Consider the following 13785-nt stretch of genomic DNA (forward strand, 5'->3'; position numbering starts at 1 on the left):
GACAGAAGGTGCAGATCATTAAAACTCTGCCACTGACAATATGAACTCCTACTGAGTCCATCAAGTCAGGTATTAGTCTTCTATAAAGCACTCATATTTCTGACACTCTGAACCTTGCTGGCTTTCACCTTGGTCCTCTAGCCCAAAAAGGGAACAACTGTGGGCAGCAAGGCAGTGCTTTCCTACTGTAAGAGACTTGCAACTATAACCGGAATGTCTGAGCATGGGTCCCACATGTGCTTTACCTGTGGTCCATAGGGAAGCTGTTGTCTTGAATGGACTGGGATGGAGGGAGACGGGTAGGGAAAACTCGGTCAGGTTTAGGAGTCTGAGCTGAGTTTGGGGAGGCATGGTGCAGAGGTGACACAGGAGTGCTGGATGGCGTTGGTGGATTGGAGGGCCTCATTCCCACTTGTGGCTTCTGATCATAGGCACTATCAATAAGGCAAGGAGAAAGGACAGGTTATTCCCTTAAGAAAAAAAAAAAAGTACCATCTACATGCAGAAAAAAACCCCTAACTTCCACATTTATAAGCTTTTTCTTACAGTTACCTTATTAACCACTGTGGGACAGAGGAATTCTTTACTTCACATTGTGAAGAGCACAGAAAAAAAAACGTTAGAGGTAAATGGTTCAGCACAGCATTTTCTTCTCTGAGGCATAGAAATGTATTTTTAAAGGATGCAGTCTTAGAGTGACATTCTACAAAATACATAAAAGTAGAAGCACCTGGGCTAGAGCACAAAGAGCCGGCAGTGCCTGTCAAGATTCTGTTTTAGAGCTTGCACAAACCACAATGTGAGACAGTAAAACAATACAGCTAGAGGGAAGGGATCTGACCCAGAAAAACAATGGTATGTTGACTTAGCTACCCACACTAGGAAGTCAGGAGCCTCTCCGAACAGGTTTGGGTTTTTCCCCCTTCTCTCTCAAAAATAAAGTATGGTCCTGCTATTTTCACATGTGTGAAATAACACACATGCTATTTTCAAAGGTGTCCCAAATCATGAAAAGACTTGAGCACACTTTGATCATACCTCTTCTAAACAAGAAAAATGCAGACATTAGGCAGAGAGTAAGCACAAACTTGCATACTTTCCTGTCAGATTCCCTAGCACCCATCAAATCCATCAATGTATAAATTTGATTTTTTAAATCAAAATCACTTCCTTTATGATGGGCAAAAGTACCAATCTTTTTTTTTTTTTTTTAACTTTTCACATCCAAAAAGTTAAATGTAAATGCTTTGAGTGTTAACAGTTTTGGTAGTACATTAATGAGTATAAAAACTTACAAGGTAGATGAAAGATTCTAAAATAGACTAAAATGTCAATAAGAAACAATTGACTGCTGACACTGAAGGAAGAAGTGACATGTAAGTGCAAACCAAAAGAAAGTCAATAAAGAATGCAGTTATATCAAGCTTTTCCATCACCCACAAACAAAGCTTTTACTACCCATCTCCATAAAATATTATGATTTGCTTTTAAATAGGTAACAAAGGTGCAGAACCTAATGAAATGTTATTTTCAGTTGTAAGCACCCACGAATACATACGTCACACCTGCAAAACTTGTCAAATACCTAATGTGCTGCTCAGACCTGCCATTCTCTTGCCTTTAGACAGATCTCTCTCTTTCCTAACCTGCATAATGCATTCTGAAAGTACTTGCAATATCGGTAGCAGAAAACAAGACACTGCTTCCTTCTTTTTCATTCTTGTACACTGGGCTTTTAAACTCTGGCTATCCCACGAAGAAGAAATGGAGAACATGCATTTTGATGAAAAACACTGCTTTTAAATGGTTATGTAAGTGTTTGATACAACCGTAAACAACTCCATCAGTGTTCATCAGCTAAATGCATTATCTCATCAGTCTGTTATCTGCTGAAGAGGTAACTTCTGTAAGATCTCTATTATGATTTTATGACTCTTTAGTCAGTCCTGATTTAAATCAGCAGTTTTCACTGCAAACATGCTCAATTGCTTTACCTGACATTGTACAGGCACTTTTCCCCATAACTGAACTTGAATGGTTGCTCTTGACTGCAAGCAGAGCCAAGTTCTGAACATGGGCTATGGGGTTCCTTCTTGATTTTCACAGGGAGACCATGAAAAGCCACTGGAAAGACAAAGGAAATGTAATTAAACCCAAGTACAATATTAACAATTAGTTTCTCAAGTAAGCTAGACACTGGTAATTAAACACATGATTAATTAAGCCATTTTAATACTAAAAATGATATAGAAAGTAAACATTTGAAATATTTCTTTGGGTGTCAACTGAAAAATAGATGCCAGAGATCCTTCGCATTGGCTATTAGCACTTTTATTGTTTAATAGAATGATGGCCAGGATCCCATCTCATTAGCAGGAAAATAACAGCCCACTCATATTTGGCTTAACTACTGTAAATGTTGTCAGATGCAAAATACTTCCCAGGAACCAAATGTTTCTAAGGAATATTAGTGAGGTAGCTTTTAGCTATAAATGCAATAGTAGTTCGCTTCAAATAGTGCCACACAAATGATTCTGAAATAAATTTCTCTTTTATCAGCCTCAAGTATATGATCAGTCATCTTTTTGACCCACAGAATGCATGAAAATTCGCAGTGAAACTTATGAAAGTGGATGATTGTATGCACCTCTAATTACAAGTAACATCTGAAAAAAAAAAAAAGAAAAGAAAAGAAAAGAAAAAAGCCACACAAGAAATGGCTTCAGTAATTTTTCTCAATACACAAGATGCAATGCTGGCCTCATCAACTGGAAATGTGATATAGACACAAACTGAGAAAAAGAATTAAACACATTTTTTGAAAGGTAAAAGAACAGGAGGAGTGTGACAGAAATGCAAGATTAATTGGAAGCACAGGTTGGTCTGGATTGAGGAAAAGACCAAAGGTAAAGACAAGGTTAACCAGCATATTAGTTTAAACCAGACAACTTTCCTTATTTCATATCTGACCTTAACCAAAATTAAAGCAGAAGGAAATTCAAAGTTCACTTGACATAGACAAATCTAAAGTAAGTGGCGAGGCGGACAAAGGACTAGAAAACAGGTTTGTAAGAGCTTGAAAATACACCCTTCAGAGTTTTAAATTAAATGAGGCTGCAAATACATTTTTGATCTCTGAGAAGCCTAGAGTTTGGGAACCACTTTTTTTCACTGATTTTTGATGTTGTCACCACAACACCACGGTTTGAACATCGTGCTCCAGCCTCACACAGACACTTGTGCCTTCATGGAAATCCACCTTAACATTCAGTAGTCCCTGCTAGAGAACCTCAGCACAAAATCAGGCCATTACTATATTCCATCCAGTAGTATTTTGCCCTTTGCCTTTCACTTGAACATTAGGAAAGACAATTTGTTAATTGCTATGCATTTTCTAATACTAATGCACCTGCAGAAACGCACACGTTTGGTGAGAGAAGGATGTAAGTGAAATTCTGTCTAAATAAGTGAGCATCAGAACAAATAAACTCTGATTTAGAAGTATCTCTAGGATCTGGATTCCAGATTCTCACCTTTTATTTTCCTATGGATTGACAATGTTCAGAGAGCTCTCTCAAACAGGTTCTCTCATATCCTGTTACATGACAGCTACTACTATTGTCTTTAAGCTGCAACATCTGCAAACTAGCACTGTGTTATTTTGCACATATTTTCCCCAAACTTTAAAGAACTGCATCTAAAAGTGCTTCTATGTTTGGTGAATAACAGTCAATTATCTGGAAATATTACAAAAGAAAAACAGACAGTAAAGCAGCTACACAAATATGTATGCACAGAACAGTAACTTGAGAAACACAGATGAAAACTGGTGAACATCACAAGAAAAGAACTCTGTCTGGATAAAACTGTCTAGACTCAAGCTAAAATAAAAATTAAAAAAATAAAAACCAAACATATGGACATCTTTAAGAAAGATTCTCAAATTGAATAATATGGCAAAATGCAGCCCAGCCAGCTTTCCAATGCTCATTGCAAAGCAGACTGACATCCAGTAGTTCGTTTTGGGTTTTTGCTATTGAACTTTTACTGCTGGCTCTCCGTGCATGTCTTGGTCACATAATGCACACCATACACATAACACGTACGATGGGCCCCACAGCTCCAGGATGGTGGCTCTGATGCAAAGGTAAGCAATCTCTGGCTTGAATTACAACTCAACAACTACAAGACTTTTTTTTTTTTTTTTTTTTTAATAGCCAGGATCGCATATTAGCACAAAGGCCACACGCTGCTCTGTTTTATTTTCTTTTTTATTATTATTATTTTAACTTTGCTGCTTCCTCAGAGTTAATCTGTTATGAAAAATTACTTCCCTTATTTATTTTTAAATAACGGGAGTACAGAGACTCCCACACCACAGCCCTGTGCGGAGAACTGGCTGGGTATTTCATCACAGCGCTGAGAGCCTGAACGTCTGCTAACAGGCAGTTTTCCAGCTCACTGGCACAGGCACAAGTGAAAGCAGCACATTCATTTTGTGCAATTTGCTTTACCTTCCCACATGGAGTTGGTGCATGTAAAAGGCTGTTAAGTACTAAATTATTCCTTATCAAATCACCATCATCTGGAGTCATGATCAACACTAATTAAATTACTTTCACTGAACACGGCTCCAGCCTGCTGCCTCGGCTGCGAGGTACATTTTATTTTGCTTACTGTACAGTCCTAGCAAGGTACAGGGCACAGTGCTAGAAGGCATCTGTGCTGTAGTTTTAATTAAAGTTTACCTCACCTTCCTCCCAGCTTTATAAGTGTATCAAATCAAGTGGGTTAACGCCTTCATTTAATTTAGGGAAAGTATTACAGTCCTAAGTGATTTTATATTAGATCTTTATCTTAACTACGGCCAGAAAGATAATGTAGCTGTAAAATTTAAAGCCTTCCTCGGGCGGTCGGTCCCCTGACACAGTCACCATGCTTTATCTGTTACTCCTCAAGTGTACACTTTTAGAGGCAGAAAGCAAAAAGAGGCAGCCTGAGAAAAATACTGGATATGGAGGGGCCTTTCATGAAGGCTACTTTGACCCTTTCAAACCGCACCTTAACTGTGGCTGAAGATGGTAAACTTATTCCAACAACAAAATTTCATCTATTCGACACAGTTCTTGTATCATTAAAACCCCCCACCCATTGCTCATCACTTTAGTGTGACACTCAGTGTACCTATTAAAACAGATTTTAAACACACACTGTTTCACTAAGCTGGATTTTGTATTACGTTTTCAAGCCGTTTTCTTTTGAGGAAGCAAGCAAGGTTGCTTATTTATAAAATCTAATTTTAGTGCAGCATACCAAGCTACCAACACATCCAAATTAACAAAATGACATTTGAAACAACCATCTCCTCACCGCTTCCTTCTTCCTGATGGCAAACTCGTTTTACTTAACCCCAGAACAGAGTCTCAACCCTATTAAAGTAACGGGCACTCTGCCTTAATAATGATCTTATTAATAAGTGACCAAGGGCCATGATTTCATCCCAAGTGATTACTTAGAGATAACTATCTCCCAACTTGAAAGGCAACCAGTCTCACAATGTGTATTTAGATGGATGGCTTCAACACCTCATCTCAACTCCTGAGGTGACTTTCCTTACTGATATCGGAAGGGACCCAATTCCCAGCCCTTGTCTAGAGCTCCTCTGAAGTCAACATGCAGATATAAGGCAAGCAGGTCTGCTACAATCTGTTGAGAATTGATTAAGGTATACTACACTACTGTGTTCACATTCTCTGTGCATAAATGTATTTATATCTGCAGAGTAAGAAAGCTTGTGTATTATACATAATGCGCTGCTGTACAGACCTAGATTTTATATAAAACAGTAATTTCACCACAAAGTAAACTCATGCAGAACATGCAAAAACACAGGGTGAAACCTGCTACCACTCATTTTGAATTGCTAGTCTCCTTTGCTATATGTCAACAGCCTAATCCCCAAACATTTCGTTCATAATAACCCCCAGTTTAAGATCTAAATGAAGAACAATTTCATTAAGGACTCTCAAATTAAAGGAGGAATCCGTTTGCCTCAGAGGAGACTGATTTGTGTACTTTCTAGGCAGAGAAAGAGGAAAAGTACTACCTTCATACAGAAAGAACTGAATCACTTCTTTTTGAGAAAAACCCAGAAATGCATTGCATCAAATATAAAAACAATGGTTGAAAATATTTTTCTGCTCAGGAGATGGCTATGCAAGATGAAGAAATAAGGAATATTTTATGTGAAATTGGAAGTAATTTCTCCTCTGAGCAAAAAGGTTTTTTTTATAATTTTCAAACTTGAGATTCCTGCACAGAATGCAAAATAAAATCTGGCTTTATTTTTTGAGGAATAATTGATTTAACCATATTTTTAAAAGCCATATAATATTACAAGTAATTCATTGGCACTGGCTGACAGAAGGCAGTCTTGACTACACTGACCAAAAAGGCAAATATGTTTTGCTATCAGCACTTGTAGGGCATTTACTCTACAGTATTAAAATCAACCTTTGCTGGTGAGCTCCAAAGTAATAATACATTCATATGTATAAAGTCTGAGGACTTTGTGTACCTGCAGAGAAAAGGAACTGAGCATCACAGTTAAGTGATGCCCTGAACATGATGGTGCTGAATGCTCAGAGCGGCTTTTCACATTTATGCTCTCAAACCACCATCTAAACTTGATTTAGCAAATAAACTCATTCATTTTTATGATAGATTGGGGCAAAACTGTTAATAGGCAATGTAAGTTTAAAGAGATTTCTTGAATGCATCTGAATAAAGGGGATTTGGCCTTCTTAAGAGCAAGAGGAAAAGACAGAAGATGTAAAAACATTTAATACCACCACAACCCCAGGTGCTAGACTGACTGAGGTGACCCAAGTTAGTACTTGGTAAAATTTCAAAAGCAAGAAGAGGAGGCCCCTGTACTGATAAAGCCAATAGTGTCACACTTTAGATCTATCTCCCAATACACACAGAAATGCAGCAGGCACTTCAGATACATCACAGTCTCTCTAAGATTCTTTTCCAGTACATTTACCTCCGCCAAGCCCTCCCCTTCCCCCTACACACAAAAATCCATTACTAGAGGGTCTAATCTCAGCTATCAGCACAGAGTGCCTTTTATGGAGCCATTAAACCATTTCTCTTGTTTACAGTGCCTGAAGAAAGATGTGAATTATGTCTGTGACAAAACAGGCGATAACATTTCTAAACTGCCCTAATTCGTGTTTTTGCTATTTTCCTCGCTCACTATAACTTAACAGCACTCACCTGATGATTCAAACAAATTACTTATCCTATAAGTACAACAGGTAGGCATTTTAATAACAATTAAAAAAATCCTACTTTCAATAAACAAACAGTTTATTGAACGGTTCATCAAGGAGGGTAAAGTGCTGCTTACTTCTCAGGTGATATAATGACCTAGGTGCTCTTATCTGTAGACAGGTAAAAAAAAATCAAACATAATATTGTGGGTTCATATGAGGATTGAAATACTCCTGCAACAGTAAGTTACCACTAGAACCACACATTCAGTATAGATATTTGTAAATCTGATGCAATGGGCTATAAAAATTAAATACTTCTATATTACCTTCTAGATGGGAATGCCAGGCTTTAAATATATTTTCTGAAGAGGGTTCAAAAATGTATATTTAACTTATGAGACAATAGTCTTCTGCATTCTGGAGGCTGTTTATTGATTATTTATCTCTAGATCATTATGCTTTGAGCTACAAATCTTTGTAGATAGATGCACTTTGAATTTCAATGGCTATTTAATAGGTATCTGATTAAAGACCACAGGATGCCAAAGCAGGGTGCTCTTTCCTTTTCATCCCACTACACCTTAAGATGAGAAATTTTACCCGTAATAAAATTACTACTGGTGGTAACATTACTTTGGGATGTACAGGGGGAATTAGCTGAAGCAGGTACTAGACCCAGCTGATCATTCCTTCATACTCCAGAGGTTACTTCTGCCACAGCTGAATGCAGCATGCAGCCTAGAGTACTACAAAACCTGAAATAAAAATATGTTGGAAAGGTGACATATCAGGAGAGGTTAGAAGAATGGAAAGAGAGTGAAGGTTGGTAGCTGAGTCTTTCCAGCTAAACTGTTTCCAATGTTTTGAATCAAAGCTTACACACAGACTACTGCAACAGCTGGACAGAAGTGACTACAAGCATGGATGACTGAGGCAAGATTTGAAATTGTTTTCACCCTAAGCAATTTCTTGCCTAGACAATAGCAAAAAAAAAAAAAACAAAAAACCAAAAAACCAAACCAAACAACAAAACATTTTGTTCCTGACCACTGCAACAGCTGCAAAGATGAACAAGACTTGGAGACTGTGAACTGATTGAAAAGTGGCTGAACAGATTGTATCTACAAAGATTCCACCAAGCTCTTCAACCATTTCATCCATCAAAGTCAACTCTATCAGATCCTAGCTGAGCTCCAGTCAACTGGATTTCATTTAGGTCCTGCTCTCTGCCAGATATTGGAAGAAACTGGTGACAAATTGGATATCTGACACACAGATGTGTATCATCACTGTGATTTTAGAGACTATCCTGGCAGTTTATATAAAACCTGAACACAGACAAGAGCTCTCACTATCTCAGAAACGAAAGCTGCTAGAAAAGCTGGAGGAAGAGGGAGGGGGGGGAAGAGGAAGGGAGAGGAACCCAACAAACCTGTCAAGTAGTTTTTTGAAGAAGTTCTTGATCTTGGTAGTTTTCTCCATTTTACAGTTGCAACTAGAACACTAGAACTTAAACTTAAGATGCTGAAATAGGCCCCAGAGACAACCTGCCTCTACCTAGGTCCACTGAGCAGTGGTCATTTACCTGAAACAGAGCCTGCATGGGTTTTTCTGGGTGTGCATGCACAATCAAATGAAAGCTTCATACCATAATAAAGTAAGCTTTTTGTTCTTCAAATGCATACATATGTAACAGAGGAGAAAATAGGGAAGCAGCATGTGGAAGAGAGGAAAAGGACATAAATATGTTAAAACTGCATTTAACTAGTTCTTTCCTTTGTGATGGCCTGGCTCTAAGTCCAAGGAAGGAAATCTGAAGATAGATGTTATCACACTGAATGCTCTATCACCCCTCATCCTAGTGCCCTTTCCCAGAATATAGAACTTCATGACTGGGCAGTACTTGGCAAACCCATTAGATATGATTCCATCAATTCAGTCTTTGCTTTGGCTTCAGATCAGATCCTTCCAGCCCCTACCAGCTCAATAGATAGAAACAGCATGGGACCTCATTTTTTGGAAGCTAGTTCTGAACGATGAGCCCAAGAACCAGCTTTCAAAGCCAACTGGCAAGAATAGAATACATAGGCAACATGGATCTATTTGAGAACCTTGTTTAACAAAAAGAAAATAACCAGCTTTGAAGTAATCTGTCACCTTTACTGGAAAATATGCAACTACAAATGCACTTTAATAACAGTTAGAACTCACTCTGCAAAATTAAGCAAATTGCTTATTTTCTCTTCCAGCCTTAAGCATACAATACTGTGCATGTCAATTAATGGTCTGCTGGAATACTGCATTGCACAAATGCTACATTATAGTCTTAAATTCTCAGGATTGGGGAGGGGTGAAGAATAAAAGCCCAAAATGTAGGATTTTGTCCTCCAAGTCTACATGGTGTGTTCTCAGACGACATGGCATGAGAAGAAGATACTGAGTCTGAAAATGAATTAGGAAGTAGCAAGCAGGCGAAGATGAACTGCACTGAAAGCTGGAATTTATCCTGTTTACTACTATAGTTTCAAGATGGAATATAACAGCCTATTTTCCTACAGCTGATATTGGGAAATCCTGGATCTTAAAATCTTCAGTAATGCATCTAGATTAGCAAATATTGTTGGTTAAAACAACTTTCTCTTGCTTTGGAGTAAGAAAGAGGGGGTTTTTCCTTTCCTTTTTTTTTTTTTCTGGGGTGGATGTTTTTTTGTTTGGTTGTTTTTTAAGCAAAAAAGCATTACACATTTAGTGACTAAAGCACAAAAGATAAGTAATGATTTAAAAAATTCTAAATTCATTAAATCATCTGTTCATCCTTAAATTATGTTAATTCTATACATCCATTTTATTTTCCCCCTATCTTTACAATGATTTGGCATTAGCGTAAAGCCTTTGAGAATAACAGGCAAGGCCAAAAAAAATGCTGACATAGAGAACTGAGACAGGTTCACTGTACCTATGGTACATCAAAGTTGCATCACTATCCATAAAGCAGGTTTATATGGAGGCATTTATACATGGGGAAAAAGTGACCAACAAAATCATTATTATAATGCAGACATATGCCACTTCCCTACAGCACAGCTTATTTGTCGTCTAAACATGACACTCTTGTTCCTGTTCAGCATAGAAATTCCTCTAGATGGAATTTCAAAACTGGAAATAAATGTAATTTTTTAACTGAAATGTGCTTTCTTAAAGCTTCAGTGTTGAGACACCAAAACATTTTCCCAGTTTAGCTATAAACTGGGCAGATAAACCAAGACCTCCTTACCACAACTTCCTGAGATGTGCAGGGGTTCCCAGCCAGTGTGGAAGAGAGGGCACAAAATTGTGGAAGGGAGATGGCACCCATAGAGTTTAACAGTTGTCTCAATGCTATAAATCCCCATTTTTAGTGTAAGAGATCTCTCATTTGCTTGTCTTTGCCCTTGCAACTTCTGAAACATTCATTAGAGTTACTGAGGGTATACCTGCAGCTTTCTGATACTGGAAGTGCTGAGGGCACCACTGAGATAATTCAGGTATTTGCAGCCTCTTGGCTTCTCATTTAAGAAGACCATGCCAGTTGAAAATTTAAGCCTGTATATTCAGTATAGGAAAAATTAGAAAGCCCACCCAAAAGGGCTAGAGAAGAAGGTTGAGAGGAGGGATGGGAGCATTCAGTAAACATCAATAAAAGTTAACATACTCCCTAAACTGAAAGACAGAGGAATTCCAAGGTAAAAAGAGGCTGCTGCTAGTAAACACCTTATTAGGACACCACAGATCCTTTGGTCTAACTGATATTATATTTGGGCAGATGCTAACCAGCTGAATTGCCACAAGACTGCCCTTTCATGCAGTGCTCTCCTTCCTTTCCAGTTACCTGACTGGTTGCATGAAGCCCACAGTTGCAGGCAGCCCAGGGGAAAGCACTGCCCAGAAGGCAGCAAGTACCTCCCAGCAAGTACCTCCATGGCAAAAGTTAACCTGCTGACAAATACCACAGACACTGGATAATTCTGGGAAAAAATACAAGGAAATGTGCAGAACAGTGGTGGGAGGGAGAAAGGAAGGATTAAGCTAGGAAAAGCAAACTGGTTTGCTTTGATGTCTGAGGAGAGTAGGTGAGGCAGGAGGAAAAGTTCTCTCTCTAGTTCTCCCTCTGTCCCTGCCCCCAAAATAAACAGAGGCTTAGGGCTCTGGAGGAGGAAGCAGTAACTTAATAAAAATTAAACTAGCTGGGTTCTGCAGCAATTGATCTAAAACCCGTGAAAAGCATAACATGACTGGGGGGGGGGGGAGGGGGGCAGGAATCTAAAGAATTTTTAATCCCTCTATACTGGATCTGCAACCTCCAGGAACCCACATTGAAACAGGGTTGTTCTTCATCTGCGTTAGCTTTCTGGGTTAAAATCCTGAAAAGAGACTGGGGCATTTGTTCCTGAAGTTACTTACAGCGTATGTGCCTCTAAAGGCTCCCAGGCAGGGTACAAGGAGAGGCGATCCACCTTTATAGCTTCTGCTTAAGAGGAAGGTCCTTAATGTAAAACCAGCCCTGGGAGAAAACTTAGATTGCATTCCACCTGGCAATTATCAATTGAGTTAAATGCAAAGAGAAGAGCTGGCCACTAAATCAGGGTCTGTATGCTTTTCTGAGGTCAGGATTTCCATTTGTAGCAATTTCCAAAATTTAATTGAAATTGTAAGAGGCAATGACTAAGTAATATGTAACTTCCATTACTAAAATAGCCAGGTGAGATACTATCCCAGCATTATACACACACACACACACACACAAACAACAGGCACATACAGAGACACTCTCTTTCCATTTCAGGCAAATCTGCAGTTTGAGGGTTTCCAGTCTGGGTTTTAATAGGTTTTGTAGAAACAGAATTATGAAGAAAGCTTTGGAAATTATAAAAAATATTTTTTCCAAAAGTAACAATAAACTTTACAATTTTTTTACAATAAACTTCATTTTTGTATTTATTGTTTTAAAGGTATCATCAATATGATATTTAGGAAAGCATGCCCACAGCAGAAAATGAGGAGGAATTGACTACTTCATTTCCCCTCTTACGGACAACTTTCAAGTTACATCTATTTATTTTTGGTGTTGTTCTTTTCTGATGTGTTCACACACAAAGTTGATAGCCAGCTATAGATGACAAGGCCAATAATCTTACACTTGCATCTGGACAAAACATGAAAAAAACTACATGTAATCTCTAGTTCTGCCATTTGTTGTTCATAACCTAAACAACTGGTGACAGAAGGCTGCCTCCAGTTTGAAGTAGTTCAGTCTTGGGAGCCTAACTTCAGAGATTAAAAATCAGCATGCCAGTTTGCTTCCCTATAAATAATAAAAGAGTGTCACAATAAAAGTTTATCCTTAAGGATGGATAATCATGCCTGTCAGCTAACTCAAGAACACTGAAAAGCAAGAGAAGCCAATAAATAATGAAATGGACTGCACAGTAAGCTCTCTATAGCATGAATTAGACAACTAATTGAAAAGATTTTTACAATGTTTTTATTTTAGCAGCTCTCAATGATAGGCACTAATATGAATGAAACTACATTTTGAGATAATTTGATTTTTGCCTTTAAGAGTAAAAATACTTATGCATTCATAAAACAAGTAACAAACTCACAGTAGCAAATGGGATTTTTCTTTACTTTGTTGGACGAATGAGTCTGTCACAGGTCTAACTACACCTCCTTAGTCCTTCAGTTTTCACAAATGTTCGCCAGTACAGCAACTCTGACAGGCACTGTTTATAGCTCATTCAAGACAGGCTGAAATCCACATCTTCAGTTCACTACCAAAAAACACTGAAAAAACCTGCAGTCTTCACTGGAAAAGGTGGAGGCCATTGACATAAGTCAATAAAATTCAGCTCCCAAGTTTTATCACTGATTCAACAGGGAAGTAAAGGAAGCCATTGTCAGAAGTGGTTACGTCTGTGAACATAAAGTCACGACTTAAAGAAATAGTCCAATATACAAAGACTCCTAGCAAAGTGCATATTATGGAGCTTGGTGGAATTTTCACCACTTGCAACCAGGCTCTGGTTCTCAGCAGATATTTAAAGCTTTCGCCAGTGCTTAATGCACTCTTGTATATGAAACTTGCCACTTATTACCAACAATCACACTACAGATTTCTTTTAAGCCAATTGCTCCTGAAGCTGTATGGTTATTTTACACATGCATGCCATCAGTAAGACTGCCAATTTCATGGCATGTATATTTCTTACATGCATGTATGCCTATGTATACACACACACACACACATATCCACGGAATATGTATTTATACACACTGAGTATACATTGTGTATATACACATACACCGGAATAAAGCCAGCTCCCAACTTCTAATCCCAAAAGCTTGAAACTTTGGTCTTTACTGAATATTGACCCTTTTCGAATTCTCTTTTGTCTCCATTTATGGTCAGGCTTTGTCATGAGAAATTTTATTCATGCACGGGTTAACAACGAAACATTACACTGAG

The 13785-nt window shown here is 38.2% G+C and overlaps 1 protein-coding gene across 3 annotated transcripts in view; it reads right to left on the reverse strand.

The window, feature by feature from the left end:
* ETV1 (ETS variant transcription factor 1) overlaps positions 1-13785 on the reverse strand; it is a 67320-nt gene that overhangs the window by 30662 nt on the left and 22873 nt on the right. For all 3 annotated transcript variants that reach the window (XM_030445861.1, XM_030445860.1, XM_030445859.1), the window contains exons 6-7: positions 1995-2124; positions 246-434 (exon numbers count right to left, since the gene is read on the reverse strand). In XM_030445861.1, the coding sequence (XP_030301721.1) occupies positions 246-434; positions 1995-2124 (319 nt within the window). The remainder of the gene's footprint in view (positions 1-245; positions 435-1994; positions 2125-13785) is intronic.

The sequence above is a fragment of the Calypte anna genome, chromosome 2, assembly GCF_003957555.1.
Source record: "Calypte anna isolate BGI_N300 chromosome 2, bCalAnn1_v1.p, whole genome shotgun sequence".
Taxonomy (NCBI): domain Eukaryota; kingdom Metazoa; phylum Chordata; class Aves; order Apodiformes; family Trochilidae; genus Calypte; species Calypte anna.